The following is a 26,860-nucleotide window of genomic DNA, read 5'->3' as shown; positions in this document are numbered from 1 at the left end:
CACGTATGCTACTTGATCTAAATAACTCTGCTGACAAGAATTAAGTGCCAGCATTATTCTGTCCAGGTTACCCTTATACTTCTGCAATGATTGAAGTTATCAAACGGCAAACGGGAGAGTGAAGTTAGGTTTTTGCATACACTGTATGTTGGCTATATTTTATTTATTTTGTATTTTGCTGGAATCAAAAGTCTGTCAGTTTGTAGCTGCAAATCTGAATTATTTAAAATGCAGTTTAATTCAAGTTATGGGAAAACGGCCCATTCTGTGCTTACTGTAATGTCAAAACTACCACCTGAGTGGATAGAAAAGATTAATATATGATTATGTGTTTGTTGAAGCCTGAAGGTAGCTGCTGGGATGGGATGTGGAGGGGTATCTGTGCTGCTTCATCAGTCCATCATCTGCCACTGCAAAGTCAGGTCCCCCACTGAACACAGAATCGCTGCCTCGAGTCTGTGCCACAGTCATTGCTGCCTTGTGCACTTCATCTGAACCAAGCCAGGGCTTTCATCTCTTTTGCTCCCCCTTCCTCTTTCAGAAAGTCCCATGTCTTGCAGTCTGTGGCTCCCCTGTGAGGTCTGGGAGGGCTGAACCTCCCGGGCTGCATGGGCACAGGACCTCTCGATGCATCTCGAGTGATAACATCAGCAAAGCAGCACGATGTCGTTAAGTACTCATCAGAAAACATCAATAAGCAGGATGCAATGCTTTGGATGTGTACATTTCTGTTACTAGCTGATTGGTATCTATTGAGATTGTGTACTTATTGTTATTGAGCTCTCCTCTCGTGGATGCCGGGTGATGCTGCGGTGCTCGAGCCTTTCAGCAGTGGCTGGTTAACTCTGTCTTTCATGCTAATTTGCTTACGAATCTCCTGCTCTCCCTCCTTGTCTCCCACAGACCCCCCAGCCGTGGAGCCCACCTTCCTGGAGATTCGTCAAGGTCAAGGCCGGAGCATCACCATGAGCTGCCGGGTCCTGAGGGCATATCCCACCCGGGTCCTCACCTACGAGTGGCGCCTGGGCAGCAAGCTCCTGCGTACTGGCCAGTTCGACATGCAGGACTCCACCGAGTACACCGTCAGCAGCCTCTCCCGCGACAGCTACGGCATCTACAACTGCAACATCATCAACGAGGCGGGTGCTGGCCGGTGCAGCTTCCTCGTGACAGGTAGGCTCGGCCAAGTTTTGGTGCGCTGAGATGGTGGACAGCGAGCTTCAGGCTTGTGTGTCGTTGGGTAATGTTACTCCTGCTTCAGCTAGGGAATTACTAAAGAGATGCATCCTTCAAAGTAGAGTCATGGCTGAAGGCATCTGGTTTGGATTCTGGAGAGGTTGGTAACAAAATAGGAGACTTAGCTTGTTTCACTGGTTAAAGATAAAGGATAAAGATTTTTATGTGCAAAATGTAAATATCCCTGCTCTGCAGGCATCTGTTGGTCTGCTTTTGAGAGAGGCCTGGGAGAGTCATCAGGCAGCAGATGTCTTTAGTTGAAATTTGAAATAAGGCCTGAATTTTCCTTTTCTTTCGGTACATTCAGCAAGCTTGGAGACTGGAGTGGGCAGACCACAGTCTCAAGCAGATTTGAGCTGCCCGAGTACAGAGGGGTGGTGAGCTTTGTTCCTTTTCTTAAAAAGCAAAGGACGGTGTGAAGTTAGAACACGAGATCACAGACTCAGGGAGGGTGTGCACCCCCTGCCATGTTCTGCCTGTGCTGTATAATTAATGCTCTGGATTTTGTGAAACTTTATATGTATTTTACCTTTAGTGTCTGGGATCTGAATGTTAAACTGAGTGTTTAGACAGGCAAGTCTTGATTCTTCTTTAGTTACCATGACTGGAAGACTCAGCTGCCTGATCCTGCAACACTCCGTGCCTGCAGCATGTGTGGTGCCCAAGCTGAGGTCCTCTGGTCCCTGGAATCCCATCAGCTGTAGGTCCCCATCTGCCTAGTCTGGTTGTCCAGGCACTAATTTAAATCACCGGAGGTAAAAAGCATCTCTATTAAAAGAACCCTCTCCTCCCAAGGTCTGCGGTGGGTCAGGAGCCCCCTGTTCCTCTGCACCAGCTGTGAGGGGTGTCCAACCACCTGCTTTGTGTGGGCTGTCTCCAGCAGTCTGCATGAGCAGCCCCAGCCCCCCTAGGGATGTCAGAGCAGTAGCCCCATTTCATCTCAAAATCCCTCCTGTCAGCTGCTTGAAAAGGAGTGATGGGAAAAGAAACCAACAAGAAATTCAGAATATCTGGAGGAGAACTGTCTTAGAAGGAACCATCCCCCATTGTAGTTGAGATTTTATTCTCGTTAACCGACTTGCTCCGTCTACAACCAGATCTAAAAGAGGTTTTGCTTTTGGGGTTGCTGGAAGCTCCCTGAACCCTGGCAGCGTTTAGGAAAATGGGCGTTATTATCAGCTTCACTGCTACCAGCATAAGGGGCATGGATTTAATGGAAGAGCTGCAGAGCACCGCTTAGGGACCCTGTTCTGCACAAGTCCTGGGGACCAGGGTAGACCCTCTGTACACACCTGTTCTGGAAATAAAGGAAATAATTTGACTCAAACATCCAGTGTTTGCCAGTAAAATTTGGGTTTATAGGAAAAAAACGTGGGCCTGCTTTCATGTGGATACTTTTTTTTTTTTTTTTTCCCTTTTGAACCAAGTTGAACGGCATCTTGCTGGCAGGCATTTCATCGGGCCAGCGGCGCATGGCACAAAGGTGGTGGGAACACAGCGAGCACTCCAGTGACCGATGGCTCTGCTTCTTTCACAATGTAATCAAGCCTTTGGCTGAATTATCATTCAGAGCCTGCATGGAGGTATTTTCGCAACCACCAACTTCTCCAAATCATTGGAGTTTATTCCAAAAGGTGGCTCCAAAGGAAAGCAATGAAACAGTCTTTTTCCTCAAATGAGTAAATGCAGTTCAATTTGCTGTTCATCATGCTTTGGACCCGAGACTGTGGAAACCTATTCTAAGGCAATTATTTTGCCAAGACTGAGGCAATCTGAGTGGCTTTCTGTGATTTATTACCATGCCAAAGCAAGCCACATAACTGAAAATTAGTACTAAAATGGTTTTATTATATACTCTGCCTTGCGTCCCTCCGTGTGCCTTGCTCATTTTCAGTTTATACCATTATGCGAATTTATGCGGTATGGTTGGGTTGAGGATGCTGAAAGTAACATTTGGACTTTCACGCTTTCCTCAGTCCTTTAAGGTTAAAACTGACGTATTCAGTAAATATATTCTTTGACACGTGGAGTGGAAACTGCTCTCAGGAAAGTGCAGCAGCTGTATTCTTGTCCCAAGTCTCATCAGGACAGATGAAGTTAAAGCACTGGGGAACTTGAAATGTGTAGAAGAAAAATGACAAAGTGGTTAAAAAAGAGGCTTACATTTCACCGGGAATGTGAATATTGAAAAGAAATGGGTTACTTCTTAGACACACGCACAGAGAAAAAAGCCAAATAAATAACCCGGTGGCAGGAATCTGGCGATAGCGGAGAGCTTTTCTTTTGGTTGGAATAATGGGAGTTGTTGTAGCCCATTTTTTAGTCAGTTTTATTTCCAGATTTTCATGTGGTAGTGGTGTGCTGCAATGCTCACATTGCAGGGGCTGTGGAGAAGCATTGGTATGCTAAGAGAAAGGTTTTCAGTACAGTATTAAAAGCAGCCTGGATGAAAAGATTTCTACTGGCCCTAGAGTTTGCAAAACCTGTTTTTACTGCATTTGTATTTTGAGCCAGATTTGAGAAGATGAAAGGAAAATAAATCATATGTGGAAAAGGGGGTTAATTTATATCAGGTGGGCCAATCTGAGGCAGATTTAACCTGCTACTGTCTTAACAATAAATAAGAACACACAAGCAAAATTGTATTTGTGGGAAAGCAAAGCTGAATTTATGCTACTCACAGCTTCACTATCTGTATGTTTTATTCAGTGGCTGATAGCACGTATCATAGCCAAAGAGCAACACGGCAGTGTGTTGTTAAAACCCTGCCAAGGCTGGAAGCAAAGAGAGGAAAAAAATAAAAATGTAGAGGATGTCATGAATGGCAGTCACTCTTGAAGCCTCCATGCAGGTGGAGGAAGGATCTGAGGGCTGGAGAAAGAGGCTGGGTAAGCACGGGGAGGGTCCCGCTCCCCAGGGAGGCTGCTGGTGGGGGGTGGTCCTTGAGGGGCAGACCTGAGCCCTCCCTGGGTCACATCCTGGCTCCTGCCAGCCCAGACTGCCTTGGGGACACCCTTTTCACAGTACTTGAGCTTCCTCAAACTCAAGCTTGTTTTCCTTGTGTTTCCCAAGTTTCCAACATGCATGGGATTGGTGAAGCAAGCCCTCGCGTTGCTGTCGGGAGGGCTGGTGCTACAGTGGGGTTTGTTTAGCAATACTCGGCACACCTGGGGAGCTGCTCGGGATTAAGATTACCCGTAATTGAGATTACCTGGCAAGTCTTGGCATTACACTTCTGTCTTCGGGTCTGGGAATTTTGGCAATCTTTAACCACTTGCGCTGAAATTTGCTATGCTGGTTGCTGCCGCAGGCTGTTCACAAAAGCTGCTGTCCAAAGATATTTTTTTATGTAAGGGAAACAATATTTTTTTTCATCCAGGTTAGGTTCTTGCAGCTGTTTAATCAGCATGTTTACAGGGGCCAGATACACATCCTTGCATGGTTCCTTAAGTTGCATTGTGAAATCTATCACATTCTTGGGTGCTGGCTTGACGACGCTACTTATAATTTGTGAGATCCTATTTAAATTAGTAATCATAACACTGGGTAGTACCTAACAAAGCTACTAATGGCATTAATTTGACATAGTTATTTTTACCAACTAACTTCTGATCCCAGCATTGAGTGAAGAACGTTTTGAAAATTGATTCTGGTTTTTTTCTGTTCTGTGGATTTATTTTTTTTTGCCACAAAATATTGCATTAATTAATGAGCCAATCTTTAATTATTTACTTACCCAGTCTTGTGTCACACTTTCCGTGCTTCTAGCCAAGAGCAACATCAAGCCAATCAGCTCATAATTATGTAGGTTATAATTGTTAACTACCAGCATGATCACAGCTTTCCCTTTTCGTTGGAGCTTCACTGGTGTTGCTGAATTAAAGACAGAGCAGAGCAAACCTGGGGGCATGTGCATACCCACCCGTGTCCGCAGTCTAGCTGGGAGTGTCTGCTCAGTCTGCCTGAGGTTCTCCCACCCTCTGCCTTCCTTTCCCCCATGCTTTAGGAAATTGGAATCTGAGGAGCTGGGCACTGAATCATCCCTTCCGTATGATCCCAGCATCCATACCCAGTAGGAGCTGTGTGATTCCTCACGCAGCCTTGTGGGAGCATCCTTGCTGGAAACGTGTTCAGAAATTCCTGGCTCGGTGTTTCTTCTTTGCCCTTGGCACCATACGTGGTAGCACTGTGGTCTGTGTAACAGCGAGCTGAAATCACATGGGATTTGCCATCCAGCCTTTTGTGAAAGCCGGGATGCTTTTGCCACAGGGCATCGTCTTAAAATAAATTGCAGACACTTGAAATTGCAGGGTGTCGGGTTCTTCTCCATGGCCCTGTTAGCTGAGTTAAACAGTCTCCTGCCATTTAAAGTTTTATAGCTTCATTGATCTTTTTTTTATTAGGGGAAGGACTTTTGCACTGAACTGAGGACAGAAGTGTATGTTGTTTGTAGCTTTCCATTGTGTTTTTTTTCCTCTACAATCTCTATGTGATTCACATAAAACAACAACCAAAAATCCTATTTTAGAAATCTTATGTGAAAGCAGATTCATTGTACTCTTTTTTTTCCCCTGCACAATCCCAAAGTGTCAGGATTTTGCCAGTGAACTGTTTTCACTCTACCATTTTTTTTTTTTTAATCAGTGTGAAGGCAGCATCCCAAGCAAGTAACACAGTGCAATTGTCACAAGCTGAACTGGATGTGCGTTGGCTGGAAGTGAATTTCAGTGAATGTTTTCATTAACCTAGTATGCTTTAAAGCTGTAAGAGACCATCTTATCTTCCCGGTAGCACCAGCTGGTCACACACACTTGGTTTAGGGGAGCTGTCTAGGCAACTCATTTAATCGTAACTTAGTGGCAAGCCCAGGTCCTTAGCAGAAACACCAAAAAGTAGGATTTTGACCCATTTGATGTGTGTGCCAATTCATTTTGTGCTCATTTCTAAACAAAACTTTTAACCCAGAGTGGAAGCAAGTGTGGCCTGACTATTCCTCCTAACACTGCCACGTCCTCCAGTTAGCCCTGTGACGCTGCTCTCCTCCCCCCACCGAGAGGACAGATTCTGCAAAGTGAACTGTGAGCCTCAAACATGTGCAAGTAGCGGGTAATAATATGATTTTATGCTCTAATTGTTTGTCTGGAGAACCTCCCGGTAATCATGCTGTTATTTTACCCAGGGTATGAACCTTGCTAGCCGATAGCCTCTGGCTGGTGGTCAAAACCTTTCCTACGCCTGTTCGAGGCTGGGGGCTGTGCTCCTGAAGTCCAGGCTCTGCTGGCAGCTACTGCAGGCGAGCTCCATGCCTCTTTTCTCAAGAGAATTTGGAGGAAATTATGTCGACCTGTCCATGTGAAAAGGTTTAGTGTTGCCAAATGGGCTTCGTAGCTTCCTGAGCTGGGAGGTGACAGGATTCCTGCTCTGTTCCCTGCATCCTCCAGGATGGATGCACCTGCCCATGCTGAAAATACCCAGCCACTGAAACCATCAGCCTCTGCCTGGTTCTGACTTAAAGGAAGGCATCTACTCAAGTCTAAACAGATTCAAGAACCAGATTACAATAATTTCATATATTGAGTCCTGTCTCTCACCCTGGCTTATTAATAGGAACATTTCCAGTTAATATTTTTCAGACTTAAAGCTGTGTTTTTCTCTCTCCTGCTAATATCCTCAATAAATATACCAGGACACTGACTGCATAGCTGGCTGTCCTGGGTTGATTAACACAAGGTGCCAATGAAAAATGAGATCTGGAAAAATATTTTCCAGTTTTTCTCTTCTACACTGTAAAGTGCTTCTAGATTAGCACTATATAGTGCTAATATTAGCATTTCTATATTAGCATTAAAAACCTGTTTGGTTGGGACAAAATGTGTGTGGTTCAGCTGGGAGTGCCCCTTTAATCTGAAAAATCAGAGGGGAATGGTAAATGGGAGTCACAGGTGTGTTACTGGGACAAGCCTGGGACAGTTCTTGGTCTTTTAGTAAGCTTATATGGAAAAGGCAAGTGCTGTGCTGGAAATACAGACATTTCCTTTTCTCAGAATAAATCAAATATTCTTCTCGGTAGACACACTTCTGTTTCTCTTATACACATTTCCCTCAGTGGGAATTAAGGAATTATATTTGCTTTGTTCTTTTAAATATTTATCTTTTTATTTTAATATGTGACATTTTTCCTCCAAACCGTTTACTGTCGATATTTTTGGCAGGGTAAAACCCTGGTTCAACTGAAGTCTAAAGAAAACTGATCCACTTTGGTGAATTCAAAATTTGTCATGTAAAGCCAGCACCAGAGGGCTTGAGGGTTTGTGGTTTGGGTTTTTTTAAATCAAAATGTTCCCTGTTTATGCTCTCTGCTCCTCTAATACTGTGATATCTCCCCAGTGCCTTCTTGCATCCCTTCTCTGTGTCCTCTCTGTTCGGGCAAGTCCACACACAGGTGTGCAGGAGCCCTGCAGCAACGTGCTAGTGCCCGTTAGCCAGCTGCCATTAATTTTTAATGTAAAGATCCTCTCTTCAGTGTTATTATTCATGTTTGTGTATTTTGGCTTTTTTTTTTTCCCTACTGAGTTTGGTTTGTCATTTTATCATCTTAATGCAGAGCAGGGCTTGTCTTTGCAGCTGGCTGCCCCAGGGGCTGCTGCTGCAGGGCAGCACAGAGCGGGTCTTCGCCAGCGTTCTGCTGCGTTACGAGAAAATTCAATTTAGCCATTTTCCCCCTCAGAGTATTAGTTAGGCACTTGATCTCATTTCCCTCCAGCTGGAGTCAAATTTAGTGCTCAAACAAAGGGAGAGGCAGGAGGGTGAAGAGGGGAGGGTGACTGGAGGGAGGTCGCCCTCTTCTCTCCCCGCTCTCACCCGTCTCGTCCTCTCACTTCTCCACTCTATTCTCCCCACGTGGCCCACGCTGGTTTCAGAGCATGGAAAACAAAGTCACATGAGGTCAAAGAAGGTCGGCACAAATATACCAACAACATACACACAAATCTCTTTTAAAATAGCTGACTTGCACTGTCAGGTACTTGGATGCTCCTGTCCTTCTGTATTCTTCCATTGCAGTTCTCTGCTCCATCTGCTCCCTGGCCCCAAATCCTCTATTTTACTTTCTTTGAGTGTTAGAAAAATTATCGATTTTTCTAATTCATTATCCTGTCGTAAAGATTTCTTTAAATAAAACAATTTAGTATTACTCTTTAGCATCCAAATAGTCTTGGAGCGTGTACGCAATTGTCTGAGGACATCTCTGAAATCAAAGTGCTGCTTGGACTCTGCCTGTGTTTGTACAGGTCATTTGTGACTGGCTGCTGGCTCTGGACCATGGAGCACTAACCTACTTACTGCTTTTAGATACTTCATCTGCCTCGAGATTAGCCATGACATTTTCCCGAACCGCTGAGATACTCGTGGTAGTTTGGCCCTGGGTCGTTCAGTGGTGCGTTCCCGTCTGTCAGCAGGCACTCAGATACTTTGCTTTAATGGCCAATTTTCTGACGGTTATCCTCTTGAAATCTGCTGGAGTGCAAGGCTGAGACTGAGGTCCAATTCCCTTTGCTCTTTATCTTCTTCTCTTGGGTAGTGTTATTGAGAGCCTCGGATTGAATTTTCATCTCCTTACTGCTGATTTACAGCCTGTACCAAGATGCTATCGCAGTGATGTCTGTTTTGGAAAATTGCTTTAAAACCATGCAAAAGTGGAGAAGAGTACATTTTCCCCGCCCCCCTCCCCCCCCCCCCCCCTTTTTTTTTTTTTTTTTTTAAGAATTCAATGCTGGCAAGACTAGCTGTCTTATTTTCATGGTTGTCAGCAAGTGCAGAGCCTGTTGACTTCAGTGGGATGTGTAAGTTGCCAGCAGCACGGAGATGTGAACCCATCCAGCGATGCCAGAGCGTACAGCCCAGCTCTCCTTCCTGAACAGGACACCCTGGAAGAACCTGGTGCATCACCAGGTTGGAGATACCCATGCACTATTTTGTGCCTTGGGCTGAGCTGTGGGGATTCATGGAAGGGATTATGTTGCTGCCCGTGTCTTGTGTTCAGGTGAGGATCCCACTGAAACGATCATGTTTGATTATCAGCTTGGATTTGGATGCATCTGTTCCCCAGAAAGTAAGAACATTTTAAATAATACCGTAGTGACAGACGGATGATTCCTTCCATGTGCTTTACTGAAGAGGAGAGTCCTGGCCATGGTCAAACCATGCCTGCAAGTTGGTGGTCTATCTGAGCTGTCTCTGGTACAGCCAGGACAGGTAATGGCAGCAGTGATGAAGGCACGGTCTCTCCACCCAGGCTCAACCCAAGCACTTGTACCGTGCTCTGTTCAATTTGATTGCTATTTAAATGGTTAAATTCCAGGTGCAAATACAAATATTTGGGTACTGGCAGGTGCCTTTGCCCATGTGTGCTTGTTCTTGAGAAAGTCAGGTCCCAGCACGCGGCAGAAATTTGGTGTCTCTCACTGCAATGTCACCAACCCCATGACCTCCTCACTGTGTGGTGTGGGAAAATGATGTCTGATGTCTCTGAGCTCCTGAAAACGGGGCAAGTTTAGAGATAGGTTAGATAAAAGGTTCAGGGCTAGGTGCGGTGTTATTTAGCAGCCCCAGACTGGTGTACTGGCATTTCCAGGTCCCAAGGTGTAGCAGCTAGATTTTCAGGCATGACAATGTCCCAGATTTTCTTCCCTATTTTCTTACAGTGTCACATTTGTATTTTGAAAACAGTTAAGTGCCAACGTTGCTTTGTTTTAATGTTTGAATGCATGACAGTGAGGAGAGCTTTTCTGAAAGCTCACCCAGAAAACACAATTTAACCATCAAATATGATTTCAAACAAACAAACAAACAACCCCCCCAAATAAGTAAAAAAACTCTATGCCAGTTTTCTGGAGAAAATGCTGTTGGTATAAGTAGAGAATTTTGCCTTCTTCTTCTTCTTTGAGGGATAAATGTAAATGAGTGTGTTGTCAAGAACCTACTTCATGGCTGATATGTTAAACACATTAATTAGGTCAATAACTTCAAGTAGTCTTCAAATGCCAAATAAAAAGGAAGAATATCAGGCAGAGCATGGTCCCTTCTCCATGACACAGACCAAGGCAAAGTCCTTTTCTCCGCCTCGCTGGGCTGCTTTGCTGAAGGACCAAAAATTATGTTTAAATGGTATAGGCTATACAGAGGGTGGGAGGCTTTTGTAGGTGAACAACAGGAATATTTTTTCCGTGATATTTATTTTCCAGAGCTTGCACAGATTTCTGGAGGAAAAGGCTTTCAGATTTTAGATTCAAAAAGAACTGCCACCTTTGGTCATGATGCAGTTTATGTCTTGACCAAAATCTGCTGTTGTTTACTCCGGTTTATTGTTCTGTGTGGGGTAGTATCTGCTTTGTGTTAAGCATTTCACACTTGAACAAGAAGGAATATTTACTGCACTGAAAAAACTTAAAACTTTAATAAAGAGAAACTTTTCTTATATATATATATGTATTTTTTAATAAAGCAAAGAAATCTTTATAAGGCACACAACAGAAAGCTTTTTAACCAAATTAGGAAGAAATTGAGGCCTTCAAAGATTAAGTCAAAGAGGTTAAACCTGGTAAAATGTAGTATGTTTTTTTTTAAAAATTGAGTTCAAAGAAAATGTAATCAAACATCAAAACAGCTTAGTGCAGTAAAAGTTTTTTTCCTCAACTGCAGAATTCATATTTGTGCTAATCTAAATAATTTATATGAATCCAGAAATGAAGTCCCATTAAATCTTTTCAAACAAGGTTATTTTTTCCCTCAATCAAATCTGTGGCTAGTAAGAATACAGGTGTACTCTGGGAGGAGCCCTCTGGATGCAGGAATGTTTCCTTATGGAGCAGAGGGTTTGGTGAACGGCATAGTTATTTGTTAAATCCGCCTGAAATGCAGAAATATTGAGGATAAAAAAAGCCTAAATAAACCAATGAACTAGATCCAGGACAATTCAAAAGGTTCATGCCTTCATTTTAGGAAGGATGTGGCCATGGAGTGCATCCCCCGTGGGAAGCACAACAGTGACAGAGGGAGGCCCTAACATCTCTGTCGTACTAGAAGTACCATATACAAAGGAGAAACAAAAACAGCAGGAGAGCATGAAAGTTCCTCTGTCCTCATCCTACCTTCTCCCCAAACAAACGCAACACACATCATGACATGAGAATTCACTCATTGCAGAGCTCAGATAAAGAGAGAAGGGGTTCGGCTGGGAAAGAGGAAGCAGCAGCATCTTTCCCCATCATCAACACTTCCCTCACTTCCAGGTTGAGTGTTTGGGACCTTGTCCTTTGGATCTTGTCTTCAACGCTGAATTGTTTCAGGAATCAGTTTTTAAGAGAAAAAGCAGAGGGAAACATCAATTTTTGCTTTATTTCAGTCAAAATTTGATTTGCATTTTCAGTTAAAATGCAAATCAGCAGTAAGTTATTCACTTAATCCTGATAATACGTGGAATCATAGAGTGGTTTGGATTGAAAGGATTTAAAGACCATCCAGTCCTACCTCCCTTGCCCTGGGCAGGGCCCCCTCCCCCCAGCCCAGGCTGCCCCCAGCCCCATCCAGCCTGGCCTTGGGCACTGCCAGGGATGGGGCACCCACAGCTGCTCTGGGCAGCCTGGGCCAGCGCCTCACCACCCTCACAGGGAACAATTTCTTCCCAATATCTCATCTACATCTCCCCTCTTTCAGTTTAAAGCTGTTCCCCCTTGTCCTATCGCTCCATGCCCCTGTAAGAAGCCCCCCCCAGCTTCCCTGTCGGCCCCTTTGGGCACTGGCAGGTGCTGTCAGGTCCCCCCGCAGCCTTCTCTTCTCCAGGCTGAACAGCCCCAGCTCTCCCAGCCTGTCTCCACAGCAGAGGGGCTCCAGCCCCCTGAGCATCTTTGATTTCTCCTCTGGGAGAGCCATTAATGTTATGCACAAACTACTTAAGTAGTTAACATTAACTACTTAACATTAACTTTGGTGCTCAAATTAACTTTGTGCACCTCTTTTCAATATGCCAGTTTCTTTATTGCATCTTTTATTACAGTTCAACTCCACTGTTGGCTTCTGTTTGCTGGTATCAAGGTAGGTAGATTAGTGTGCCGACTGCCCAGACCCCTCAGAGGTGCGTTGTCCCCAGAACTAGCAGCACTATGTCAGCTGGCCATGTCTGCCTGTTCCTGGCCCTGCTGGGTGTGCTCTGGTAGGCTTCCCAAAGTGGATTGCATCAGTCTTCCACCGTGGTTTTCATCTCAGGGCTGTGATAGTTTTCTCCATGCAGGAAAACTCCTAGCTCTTTTTGAGGAGCATCATTGACTCTCAGGTCAAGCATCACTGACTCTCAGGCATCAAGGGGAGCCCGACGCACCAGCAGTACCTGGCACACCACTCGAGGGTTGTGCTGGGATGGTTCCCTGCTGCCTCTCCAACAGCTTTTACCTCCCTGCAACTTTATAGGCCAAAAAAGACCCCCAGCCCTCCCACAAGGAGGTTCCTGAGAAGCAGCCTGGGACTGATCTTATTATCCCTGTCCCTCCAACAAGGCAGGCAGTGGTGGTGGTACAACAAGTCCCCTCCTGGGTGCATGAACAGCTGTTAGTAGCATCCTCTGGTGTTTTAAAATCTCCCTCTCCTCTCCATACATTTAAAAAAAAATAATAAAACAAATCACACACAAAAAAAGAAACCAAAACCTCAAATGAACAGACTGATGGCAGTAGGATGTTAAATAAGTGCATGGGGCTCAGCTGTACCCTGACTCAGTCATAATTTAGCAGAACAGCAAACCAAGATGCCAGATCTTGTTGTTCCCAAAGCCCTGCACAATGTTGGGGGCATTTGCTTCTCTTGCCCATCCCCCCATTTTTCTGTTTCATCTCAAATTGGAGGTCATGGTATGCAGATTTCTAGAGGCAGCTTTCAGTGCTGCTGGGATTTTTTTGATACCAAAAAGTAGTGTGAAGATACTGGATGTATGCTGAAGACTTTTTGCTTTTTTTACTCCAGCATAACAAAATCATGTAAGACAATTCCAAGCCTCTGGCAGATACAGTAAATCAATGTAAGAAATTATCTCAATAGTGAGGAACCTTTTTGGCACTAAGATATTACTGACAAAACTCCTTCAGACCTTAGCATGTCCCAGTATAGACAAGTCATAAGGCATAAACCATGGACTATTAATAAGACTATTTTCTGACCAAAGAAAAGGTTTATGTCTTTTCCTAAACTGTCTTTAGTGTATTTTTTTGCAGTTAGAAATTGAGACTTAGTTAAAAAAATGCATTTATGTATGACTATGCAGCAGGATTGGCTAGAGGAGCAGTGCTGTTTTTCAAGGCACCTACTGCCAAAAGTGAGTGAACCACTTCAGAGTCTGGGCAACTCAAACACAATTTTATGTACTTGAAGCAGGAACGGTACAGAATGAAACAGAAATGTGGCAAGAATGAGAGGTAATAGGGGAAAAATGTGTAAAGGGGAGTAAGCTGGAGATTCATAACCTAAAATCCTGTTTGAAACCACACCTCACCCTTGGAGAGCATACTGTATTTTTCTTAAATAGTGCAGCCAAACGCTTGAGCATTGCTACAAGTCTGATGTTTTGATGGAATAACAGTCAGTTTAAATTAATTAAACTCCTCTGAAACCTTTTCTCCACACTGTATCATTGGCTTCTTCGCTATACAAAGACTAAGACCACTTTCGCAGTTGCGTGTTTTATTGAGTTATGAGCTCTGATCTCAGGGATACACTCCTGCCCAGAATCCAGAGCACAAAACAACTCTACCCCTTCTCTAGTTGCTTGTGTTTGATGAGGAAAATTATCCAACAAGCTCTGGCATTTAGAAGAGCAACTAAAGACTGAAGACACTTTTTTGTGACATGACTCCTGTCTTGTAGACTGTGTTTTTGAGTAGTTGGTGGATATGGTTACCTTGCTGGGAGACAGACTTTGAGCATAGCTTATCCTCAGAAGAGTCAAGAGCACAGATGGAAGCCAGCAATTTGGATTTAAATTATCTGTGCATACAAAAATCTTTAAGTAGCATACTTTCTTTTTTTTTTTTTCCCCTGGTTCTTAAGTTGCCTAGCCATTTTGAGAAATCATCAGCTTGTGATACATTACAGCAGGTTATCCTCAACTCTGAGCATGAACTACCTTTTTTTGGAGTCCTGTTCCCTGGGTGCAGGATTTCTGATGCCCAGCCCCCGCTTTCACTTGCCCACAGGCAAAAGCAGGGGTTTAGCTGAAGAAGAAACTAGTATATGAGAATCTAGGCTTCTTGAGGGCAAACTGGCATCTAGCCATGGACCAAAGCCTGCCACACACAGAGGTCTACTTGAAGCCTATTCAGGGACACAGAAGCAACGTGTTCTTATTCCAGTAAGGTTCATTCTCCTAAATGGGATGCAGTACTCGCAGAAAGGGTTTGAAAGGATGGAGATCTTCACCTGTGACTGTGACTAGATAGGGACCAACCCGTCCTTGTGCTTCCCTCCTTACTGTCTTGAGGACCAGGCTGCAACATGCCCATGTGCTACATCCTTCTGCATCAGCGAGGATGCATCTCCAGGTGCTGTCTGTCTGCTAAAGCTGGTATTCAATGCTGTCTAGCTCATGTGTGCCGTATCTACAGATCTGGCTGCTGCGAGGGAGGACTCTTTTGCCTGCCCTCTAAGTTTCTTTGATGGTCCCTTTGACCTCACTTCCCTATGAACGAGCCTTGTGAACGCACACTGTGTGCAAGGCTGATGCAAAATAACATAGACATTTTATGTTGTCTTGCAAGTTCACCTCTGTTCCATTTTGCCCACAAAACAGGAAAATTTTCTGTGGAAGGACAATGCAAAATGAAATGAAGAAACACTAGTATGATTATATTTGCTTCTGCACTAATTATGTGGTATGATATGTCTAATATAACAGTTACATCCAGCAAGTTAAACTCTGGGTCTCAGAAAGTCCCACTGAATATACTGAAGAGTTGTGGGTGGACACTTACCTGTTTCGTTTGCTATCTGGTCTGTGAGGTTGTAAATCTAACATTGCCTTTTGTGTTTAGCTGTTCCTTGCTCAGGTTCATCTGGTACTGCTTGCCTCTGTGTGACTCTCCAGGTTGAACTCTACCTTGTAGTTCACTTCCTAGCTGACTTGTCCTACCATTTTTCAATAGCATGGTAGTTCTAGCCAAGTTTTTCCTTAAAGTTATCTGAAAATGATGCAATGTTTTAAAATGGAGAAAATGGGTTGAAACTGTGTTTTAAAAACCCCATTGCAAGCACACATATCAGTTTACAATCCCATTTCTGAGCCAGATCCTGGGCAGTGCTATGTGGTGGATCACACCTGATCCCATGCAAAAGTGCCCAAATGGCCAACACAGGCTGCCTGGTGACACCAGTGCTGGTGGCTGATGCCTGCGTGCCTTTCCTGCTCCCCAACACACTGGAGACCTCTCAGCATTTCAGGTAGGGTTTGGAGATGGTCCCAGCACTGTGTTGGTGTGATTTTATTCTGTACTGCAGAACTAGCTTGCTGGTGCTGTCACTGGGATCTGGATGACATCCCTCTGCCGTCACCGACAGACCTGCCCTGACAGTCTTTGCTACTGGCTGCTCTCGCGAGAAATTCCCAAAAGTGTACACCTCCACTGCATCGCCTCACTGCACATTGGTGGGGACACATCCTGACATGTGCCCTGGACTGGACTGTTTCTTCCCAATACTTCCTCCTTAGAAGGAATTCAGATTACACATGCAAGCATTTTACATTATTTACATTTTTGTCTCTTTTTAATGCCACTGTGTGCAGACGTGTTCATAACTGCTGTTCTACTTAGGGGTTTTGCCTGCATGCAGATGGCTTATAATTTGCTGGGAAAACTCCCATTAAAGATCTGGATGCCTGGATAAAGCAGAAGTGCACGGAGCAGCAGCAAGTAAGGACAGAGCCAGTGTTGGAAGCAAGCGAAATCCTTGATTTCTGTAGACAAGTTTCTGAGCACAGCTAGGATAGCTGATCCCTGTCAGACCTGTTTCTTCTGTTGTTTGTTTTTTTTTTTTTAATTTTGTTTTTTTTTTCTTCTATTGGTTGTTTTGTTAGAATGGGCACAAGTACTCGCATGGTGCCTGTGGAGTTTGCTGTGTTTACAAGAGATGTCCCAGTCACTCTGCAGGACGTGGATGCTTTGCAAGTCTGGTTGCATTGGGAGTATCAGTGTCTTGTTTGACGGTGGTGGAAAACTGTCATGGGGAAGCTGAGGGAAGAAATGACCAGGTGTTTAATATCACTGATAGCTCAGTATGTTGTTTTCCCTTTTCTCGGTACAAATATATCTCACGTGCTGGGTCCTTCCAGCCTGGTGGAAAAAGCTCTCTGTTTTGGTGGGAAACTGAGTCTGAGGTAGGGCCTTGAGAGCCCATATGGAGCTGAGGCTCCTCTAGCACCCATGGACTGTTTGATTTAAATATGGAGAGACCCGGCAGAGTGTGTTATTTGAATTATTGCAAGAATTAATGTGTTTCTTTATGAAGACACCCATACAAACTACCTGTAAATCCTTGCTGTCTCTAGCACTGTTTCTCTAAGAAAGATTTGGTTACAAGCTGGCTATAAGTTATTAGCTATAAGTTATTAGCTTTCCAGTAAGTCTAAATGAATGTTACAGGCTATAAAATGACTATATAAATTACAGTCTCTCATGTAAAGCTTAATGATGGTTGTAGTAACATTTATATCTTTCCCAAGGATAAGAGAAAATTTCTTACTGTGTTACTGATTACAATAATCTCATATCCCAGTTTCATGTCTTGAGTCAAACTCGCAGTGTGTTATTTTATTTCCACCCCCCTGCAAAAAATGTCTTTGGTCTGAAACTTGAAGTGCTTTCCCATGCATATTGTTCCCTTGCGAGCATCACCTTGCAGTAGCACTGCTTCCCAAGGAAAATGCGTTGTGGAGCTGGAGTTGGGCATGGACCATCTCTTTCTCCAGGAGAAGCAGCACGTGTCCTCTTCAGGTTTGTTTTTTGTCTCTTGCTGCACTGTTTGCTTCTCATGAGTGGGACACATCTGTCCTCTGCATCTGTGTCTTACGCCAGTTTGGGAGCCTCAGCCTTCCGTAGTCCAGCCACAGCTTTCCCAGCTGCAGCAAGAGCTCTGCTGTATTTTCAGACTTCAGGAATAAGAAGTTGGGCTCTGTTTAGTTAAATATTAACTAGTCAGTGCTTACCTTAATTCAGAAACACATGCAAAAATGTCAGAATTTGTAATTTATCTCCTCACTTGTATATATTTCTCAAGTTTGCCAACCTAGGGACAGTCATGGATGGATGGGAACTCTAGGAAGTGGAAAAAATAGTCAAATACCATATGTCACCTATGTTCTCACTGTGTGGTCTTTAGAATGTCTCCTGGAGTATCACTACCATTTAAAAAAAACCTATTTTTCATTCATCTGCTAGGCACAGTAGGTATTTGGTTTTAATTAAAGACCTTGGAGGCTGTGGAGATTATAACAGTGCTACTGAGCCCGGAGTGTCTTCTAAAAATGTACAACAGCAAAGACCATTTCCGAAACACGCAGAGTATTGATGTTGTTTTGTTTCCCGCTGAACTCGCTCCTGCTGGTGGAGAATCTGAATTAAGAGGAGCTTTGCCAGCCCCCTCAGAAGCAGATTGCTGCCCTACCCCACACGCTTGACCAGGGCAGTTTAAACTGCAGGTGGTCAAATATGAAAGACAGTTCTTACTGTGTTAACAGGTTTTTTTCACCAACCTGCTGGTCCAAAGCCCAGTAGAGGTAGTGGACTCAGAGCCAGACACTGCCTTCTTGACAATTAATTTCCAAACTCGGCAGAGTTTGGAAATTTGGGATATTTATTTTTTGGAGTTCATCGGCAGGGCAGGCATTGCCAAATGTGACCTTTTAGCAAAGGTGACAAGGTGTTATTGCTGGATCTCAACCGTGCTTTTCCTGTCATCTAATAAGAAGAGAAAAATGAAGTTAATTAATTCCATCCTGAGGCTGAAGTATCTAATTTGAGGAGTGGAGGAAGGGGTTATCTGAGGTTCTCACGGTGCTTCAACCTTACTCGTTTTTAATGCAAGTCTGCCCTAGGAGAAGGAAAATAAAGTTAGTTCACCCAAAAAAGGAAAGGATTGTGAATGCAGCAGCTGATCGCACCACTTGAGAAGCTACTGCTTGCAGGTGCTGTCCGGGTTTAGTTGTGTTTCTGTGCGGTCAGGCCTGAAAGCCAAGCAAGGACCGGGTAAGCCTGGCCTGGTTCTCCTTTTGCAGTGCGATGCAGCTGATAGGAGGGAAATGACAGCATGAAGCTGGGTCATAGGCACAGCTTTTCAGCAGTGACCAGCCCCACACGCTCAGCATGAGCTGGAGCCCAGCACAGAGGCACTGCCATCTCCTGCTTCCTGGCCTGATGGCAAGCCGCACTGTAGGTGGCTACCGAGTTGCCATGCCAGGGCGATGGGAAAAGAGTTTCTCAGGCACTGGTGGATGTGGGCTCCAGGAATGTGTCTAAATGTCTGATGTCCTTTTGGTCTCCATGGTTTGCAGTGTTTCAGGATACTAGATTGTGGTCCCAGGTGAGGGAGGCGAGTTGCAGCCAGACATCCCCAAGCACAGCATCACTGCTGCCTCTCTGCTTCGCCACCACGTCCCAGGCTGTTTCAAAGGAGCCTCCAGAGACTGAATTAAGAATAAACACATTCCTTCTTGTTGACCACAGGATGCTTTGTGGAATAATAAAGATGAATGGTGCAGGTTTTGGAGTAGAAGGTTCTTGGTAGCTGAGCTATAGGGTATAGGTCTATATCTGGGGGCCAAACGAGTGACCCCAAGAGCTAGAGAACACAGAGCTGCCTCCCTGGATGATGTAAGTACTTGTGTGTGATGCTCTGGGCTGCTGATAGTTATTTTATGTTGGATAAACAGAACTGAAAAAACCCCACCAAGAATAAAAGGCATCTCTTCCATGGGCTGGCTGCTCTGCTGCTGGAGCAGATGCACCCTAGAGGTGTATTTTTGGAGAGCCTGGAACATGGGAGTGAAGAACATACTCCAGTTTATGTTGGAGCTGAACCAGACCCTCCCCATCCTGACTGCTGTGGTTGCTGCAAATAATTTCAGGAGCGGTTCAAGCCCACAGGGCCTGAAGAAACTTTACTATTTATCAGGGAGCCCTAGAGCATCGCCACTGCAGAGCTGACCCAGGGAGTGCCCAGGGAGGAGTAAAAGTCTGCATTTCAGTATTGCCTGTGGGAAGCAGGAGCACTTCAGTTACTGGCTGGCATTTTGATTAGTTTCTTCCTCCAAAATGATTGATCGCTTGTCTGATTTGAAGCTATTGTGTGTTGGTTCCGGAGTGGATTGAAAAAAGCTGCAAGATAAAAGCTGCAAGTTTTATTTACCAGGAACTGGGGAGCCCATGGTAGGGAAGGGATGGGGGCGAGGCAGCTGCGTGCCTCCGAGTGACAAGAGGGGAGAGCTTGCCCCTGCCTAGGAAGTCCTGACAAGCTTAGGAAGTATCAGGTGAGCCTGGGTGAGGAGCAGGGCTTGAGCTGGGACCGATGGACAGAGCCATGCAGCATGGCCGTGGGGCAGGTGCAGACCTGCAGTACCCAGCAGCAAGGGGGGCTGCTCGGGAGTGGCATGCAGCGACAGCTCCAGTCTCACCCACAGGCTGGGGGGGCACCGTGGCAGCGGGATGGAGATGGTCCAGTGGCTGCTGCCTGTTCCTTGCATTGCTCCCAAAAGACTGCACAGAGCCATGTAGTCTCCCAATTGCAAATGTTTCTTCTGTGACTCAGTATTGCGTTCTGATCCTGAGATACGTGTTTTGCCAGGCACTGTCAGAGCTTGCCCCCCTTGTCAGAGGCCACCATTTTCTTTATGTGCGTGTAGTGACACGTTACTATTTACGATTTAATGACAGCCTCCTGCTCTCTGTATGACACCCCTTTCCTTACCCTACTCATCCTTCATTTATCAGGTCTTTAGCACTTACTGGCAAGTGACATGCTTTCCCCTTACACGCCTGCAATTCCTGGGGGATTTCTGTAGAGTTCACTTCAGCAACAGGTAAATTACCGCCTCCACCCTGAGCAGAGGCTTCGCTTTCTTTTCTGTTGAGCTGTATTTCACCTTGCTTCGGTAACTGCTTTCCAGTCAGGCACTGACACGTGTCCGCAAACATGCATGCATGGATGCATATATGTAAGGTATATGCAAGTGGGTGCATATGTGGCTACAAAAATTATTACAAGAAATTATGGGATGTCCCTATACACACGTGAGCTTGCAGAAAGCTCTCCGATAAAAAGGGGGCTGTGTGTGTGAATCAGCCAGCTTCAGAGACTGTTCTAAACTGGATTTATTTGTCACCCAAAATGTCATCACACAGGTCACGCCTTGTCATGCCCTGTTTGAAAGGAAATCCAGATACATTGTACCGTGTTATAAACCTAATTTCAAATTGTATTGAAGCTTTTTGTCAACAAACATGGACATCTTAGGCCCAAGTGAATTGAAATGAAACTCTGCAACACGTTGTGTTTAGTTCCTGGTGAGATCTGGTCTCAGTGGAAAAAGGAATGATGCTTTTTACTGCGAATGCCGTGTCGGAAGGCGGAGGAACTGCAGAGAGCAATGCGAGCTCTTCCACGGCACAGCCAGCAGATGTCACGTTATTGTTGGTTATTGCTGGCGAGACATTTAATCACAGCGCTGTGGTCCTGGCTGCAAGTGGGAGGCTGGGGATCCCTGCGGGAGAACTGGGGGGAATGGGGAAGGAATCACTAAGGGCACATGGAGAAGGCGTTTCATGGATGAAATGTGTAGTATACTCCATGGCATAAACTTGTATTAGTTTAAGTGTTAACTGGGATGTGGGTTTACTGGTTCAAAGCAGACCATTCTGTCGCTGGAATGGGAACCTCTCAAATCATTTGAGATGGACAGAGTACACATACATTTAATTTTGTGCTCCAGTTAGGCATTTGAAAGTTCTGCTTGATTCCTAAATCGCTCCCTTCCTGCAAGTTGCAATATATTAGTAAATCTGTATACCTCTTGGGAAGAAACTTTTACTGGAAAGTGTGGGAAAGTGTCATTCCCATGTTCACGATGCTGGGAGCAGCAGGTACATGGTCATCTCTTCCTGCAGCAAAAGACTCCCTAGAAGAGCAGCCCCATAGACTTACTTTGTGGGGGTTATTTATTATTAATGCTTGCACTTGATTAGCTTTAGTACTACCATGCACTTAAATGCCTCTTCAGCTGCTCAGCCAAACTGTTCTGTTATGGCTTAGGCTGTCCTTTTCTGGAAACCAAAGCCCAAAGACCTTCCTGTGGGCAAACTGGTTTTGGTAGGGCAGGGGCCCCAGCTTATGGTCTGGTGTTCTGGGCTCTAGTTCAGGCTTTTCTTTGCAGCCTGCTCTGCCTTGTTCCTCTCTGACCAGCAAGTATCAGCATCAACTTTCTTATTCAAGCTACAGGTGCGGACTGTAGAACTGCAACTCTCAGGCTCTGCATTGAACTCCAAACAGTACCAGTCCCTGGAAGTCACTGTTTAGGGGGAATAAGGGAAGGAAGGCCATGTTTGCACTATTTGCTGTCAAACCTCAAGTTTTGGCCAAGCGATACCTTAGCAATGCTGTGCAGATGAAACCTGCAGCGTAATAGTGTGAACGGAAAGATCTGAGGCTCTACAGAAAATTCTGGATGAAATGTATCATCCAAAAGTAAGTGATGTGAGGCTGGTGGTGGTTGCAAGCAGGGGAAGAGGGGATCTGTGTCTGTGTGGCTGGAGAAGGGAATAAGGCAAGCTTTTAATTTGGTTAGGGCTAGACTGCTATGGAAGAAAAAGCACTGCTAATGTCCAGCGTGAAGCTGGTAGCATGTGAAATACAGAATATTGAAGAGGGCTGTAGGTGGAGCCTCTAAGTGGTGTAACAGGGCAGAGGACACTAGAAAGCCACAGGGGGGACTAATCTGCGAAGCACAATGAGGTTTCAATAAGGAGAAACCTTGCTTTACTAACACTGTTATGGAAACTGGGGAGAACAAGGGTGTGCGGGTGGTTCTGGCACCTGACCAGTTGAAGTTTCCAAAAGGACTGAGGCTATATGAAGATGGACGTTCCCAAAAAATCGTAGGGAGAGCCTTGTGCAAATGTTGAAATGCATTCCTTTCTGCTGTTCATCCTGAACTGCTTGTGTATCAGCCACCTTCCAGCCTGGAGTGGGGCTGGGTGGGCACAGGGTCGGTGACGGGGGGAAGTCCAAAACAGGGGTGTGGAGAGCTGGAAGGTGTGGGAATATAGGGAGGCTGGAGGTGACGGGGATGATTCGGCTGCAGGATTGGGACCACGTTGGGAGGAGGAGCAGATCTAGGAGAAGACGTATGTTTCCTTTCGTATATGCAAATAAAGAACAAAGTATTTTCTCTTTCTTATTGAAAATCCTTCATAAAATATATATCCTGTAATAAAAGAGAGCACAGTAATGGGCAGCATTTTTCATAAACTCTGCGTCTCCCAGTATTTTACGCAGTTAAATATATTGTTTTGTTTAGGATTTATACTCTTCATGCATTTTAAAGATAGAAGGGTCTGGAGCTGTATTTGCCAAAAGGGGAAGCATTTCTAAATCTCTGTTTCTCTTTTATTTTTCCCTAAACATTTATAGCTTCTGTTATAAAGTGCAAGACACCCTGATCATCGCTTACACTGAACTCCTTGTCATGATAAGCTAAAGTGCATACGTGCTACCGATATGGAACAGAGGTGGCAAAGATGCTGCATTTGCAAACCATCTAACACCAAGCAAATTAGCAGGAATAGATACGGAGATAAGGGGAACATAAACAGACATCACAAGGAGATGATTCCTTTAGTGCTCTGTCTGCGTGTCTGCTAAAGCTGTCACTGTTACTGGTGCTGTGCCTGCACAGTTACTACTGTTTGTTTCTGCATGACAAGCCAGTATAAACACTAACCTGGTACTCTGAAACTCCATCTGGGGTATGTAGTCAGCTGCTATAATTAGGGAGAGAATGTCGTTGTTCAGTTTATTGCCATTGCTTGAAATCAGTGGGTTGTGTTTGCACTCATTACAATTTAAATTTGCAGTGCATGTTCCTGATCTCTTACGTTACTTTGGAAACCATGTACTGGCAACTGAAAACGAAAGGAATTTTTTAGATTATTTTCCTGAGTTTCTAAGGGATAAAAGACTGAGTGATCTGAAAAGAACCATAGGAAGATCTCCTGTGCCTGGTCAAGGATCTCTAATAGGTACCAATTCAGGACCCATTTGAGTAAGTGCATCAACCCACTTCTGTTCAGGACAGTACTTCAGCATTTGCTGAGATCCCAGTGGTGCCACGGGATGCAGCACAAGTTTAGCAGTAAGCACTTGAAGTGGCTTTTCTGTTTGTTTTCTGTGAATCAGTTCCATATTGTGTTTCATACCATTTTTGACCTTACACTAGTAGAGAGTCGGGAGATAATATTTGAACGTGCTGCCTGGAGGAATTCAAATGCTGCACAACAGATGCTAATGACTGCAAAAGGGCTCTGTGAGTGAGAAAGTCTGTTACTGGGGAAGAGCACTGCATTTGTTCTGCCACGCTGGGACCAGTGAACGATTATGTTTGTTCCTCTTCCTGATCCAGTCTCAGATTCATTATGAAATAAGTAATTAGGAAGACTAGGCTTGTAACTTGATGACTCTTAGCCATCAGAAAATGATGATGCTTTAATACTGTCTGCTATAGTATGCTCTTTAATACGGATGAGCTGCCATCACTTCATCTATACATCAGAAAAACATGCATGTCTGCTTATGGTTTGGTCAGCTGTTGCACATTAAATAAAAGAATGATTGTTGTTTAGAAACATGTACAAAGGCATCGTATCAGTTATATTCAAATAAGCTTTTCCTTCTTGTGCGTTAGCAAGTGCCTGAGGAGGCCCTGCTGTAACCCATGCCATGCTGGCAAGTATTTCTGTAAATCAAAAGCAGGAGTGATGAGGGCTCAGAGGCAGTGATGGTACCAGAGCTGTGCAGGCAGTTTTGCAGACTGTTCTCTTACTAAACTTGGGGATTGTAGAATCATGGAATGGTTTGGGCTGGAAGGGAGCTTACAGGTCATCTCGTTCCAAGCCCCCGCCCCGGGCAGGGCCCCCTCCCCCCAGCCCAGGCTGCCCCCAGCCCCATCCAGCCTGGCCTTGGGCACTGCCAGGGATGGGGCACCCACAGCTGCTCTGGGCAGCCTGGGCCAGCGCCTCGCCGCCCTCATGGGGAACAATTTCTTCCCAATATCTCATCTAAATCTCCCTTCTTTCAGCTGAAAGCCGTTCCCCCTTGTCCTATCACTCCATGCCATTGTAAGGAGCAACCACCACCACCACCACCACCCCAGCTTCCAACGGGATATTGCTGTTTGTCATGGGGAGTCTTCAAGCTAGAAAGGAAGAAATAGGCAGCGCACCTTGGCTACCTCGTTCATGAGTTGGTTGCAATGCCATAGCTGTGGCAGAGCTTCTCGTCCTTGAGAAGTGTCCCCAGCCAGCTCTGAGCCATTTCAGAGAGTCCCATCCCTGGGCTGGCTTTGCTCAGAGGAGGTTTGCCTGGCAGGAGAAGGTGTTCCCACTGTCCCCAGGGGAAATGGCATCCTCCTTTGCCTCTGCAGAGTTCACTGCATTCCTCTTCTCCCAAATCCCACTGTTTCCATGAAACCTTCAGCCAGGGATCATCTCCTTCCTGGCAGGCCAGGGTGCATTTCAGTGGGGTTTAGGCTGAGCGGTGCAGCCCATCCCCGTGGCACACACGTTTGAACAGAGCTTCTGCTTGTACAGTGGCAAGCAGTGCTGGTACATCTGTTACTGAAGGGAGTGCACCTAGAACAAATGCAACCAGTCAACAGAAAAACAATACACAGACTTCACATAAAACACCTCTATAGACATATTTTCCCAATTCAACATTGTTAAGTATTTTTTTCCATGGGTTTTCTCCACGTTGCTATACAATGACGAGTTTCTTCCTCATATCAATAGCTGTACAATGCCCTACTTACTGCTTGTCTGCAGGTGCCTGGTGCCAAATAGCAGAGCAGTGCTGGCACGTCCTTGTTGGTGCTTGTTCCTAAGATGCTGAGACCCAATGGTGAGCGCAGGGAAATGCTCCACTGGACCACCGCAGCCTCCACGCTCTGCTTGCGTTCAGAACTGATTTGCCAGCCACCACGTTGGTTTCTTCTGCCTGTGCACATCAGCAAAGCAGCCATGCTGCTTTTGGCACAGATGCTGTGTCATTTGAAGCTGGCTCAGATAACTGCTACTGCCTGCAGACAATAAGCCTTTTTTTTTTTTTTTTCCCCCCTAGGAATATACCTAGTTAAGTTGTCCCTAGCTGGCTATCCACTAGTTGAAGTACTTTTCAACTGAGTAAGTCCTCACACTCAATACATCTTAGAAGCAGCTATATTCTTGTCCCACCCAGAAGACACATTAGTGTTTGGGAACTGCTACTCAGAAAGGACCTTGGGACATGTATTGCTTTGTGCCATGTTAATTAATCACAGTCATGTCCTCAGATCAATATTTCTTGAGATCTGATATCACATCTCCCTGAAGTCATATTTCAGACTTCCATAGAAATTAATATGAAGCAAATTTTAACTCCAGTGATAGAGGAAGGAGAGAGGGACTCTCTTATGAAGCCTGTGGCTGCTGCTCTGGAAGAGGGTTTCTGGGCAGGATATTCCCCTGGCTGCTGATCTGCTGGGCATTAAGTAGAGATGCAGAAAAAGCATCAATAATGCCCAAGAAAAAAAGCTGTTTGGCCTCTTGAAATTAAAGACATAGGAAGGAAAAACTGCTGCTCACTGCGAATAATTACAGTCTTCTGCAGCATTTGTACAACTCGGGAGCTTCAGCCAGGCTGGAACATGCTTGTGAATTCCCATGAATGGGAGTGGAGAATTGGGTGCTGGGGTTTTTTTCTTCCCCCTGTGCTAAACTGAGGAGGGAGATAGCTAAAATCGTGAACAACCTCTGTGTGCCCAGAAGCACAGTTAGCCATAATTGATAATCGTAGGCTTCATATGCAGATGCATTCAGGTTGATGGAACAACAGCGACAAGTGCACAGGATGTGTCATTGTGCTGGTCACGCTGGGTGGCCTCCACAAGCGTGCTGGGGAGGAATTCACACTGTATTTTAGCAGTGTAATCTTCAAACATTCGGTCTGTGTATTTATGCATTTTTGTCTTGTACAGGGGCCAACCCAGATGAGCAAAACTGCATTCAGTATTACCTCTCCTTACCTGGCTCCCACACTCCCTGCATGCACAATCCCAACCTTCTTTATTTTGCACCTGCTATATATTCAGAAGGGGGGCGGGGGGGAGGGGGAACATGTTTTGTTAGTGATAGAAAGGAAAACAAACAATATACTCCACATCAAACTGTGTCATGTACCCTTTCCCTGGCAGAGCCCCAAGCATCACTGTTACTTGGATTCCAGCAGCGCGAGCACAGAGGGAGGGATTAATTAAGACTAGTACATGTTAATGGAGCTCTAAACCCAA

General features: G+C 45.1%; 1 protein-coding gene across 1 annotated transcript in view; it reads left to right on the top strand.

Moving 5' to 3' along the window:
* Positions 1–26,860, top strand: part of MDGA2 (MAM domain containing glycosylphosphatidylinositol anchor 2) — a 394,427-nt gene that overhangs the window by 307,077 nt on the left and 60,490 nt on the right. Inside the window, exon 9 of the mRNA XM_055717155.1 lies at positions 904–1,173. Coding sequence (XP_055573130.1) covers positions 904–1,173 — 270 coding nt within the window. The remainder of the gene's footprint in view (positions 1–903; positions 1,174–26,860) is intronic.

This window comes from Falco cherrug, chromosome 7 (genome assembly GCF_023634085.1).
Source record: "Falco cherrug isolate bFalChe1 chromosome 7, bFalChe1.pri, whole genome shotgun sequence".
Lineage (NCBI taxonomy): Eukaryota > Metazoa > Chordata > Aves > Falconiformes > Falconidae > Falco > Falco cherrug.
Note: the sequence above shows the minus strand (reverse complement) of the source record. Positions and strands in the feature narration are given on the sequence as shown.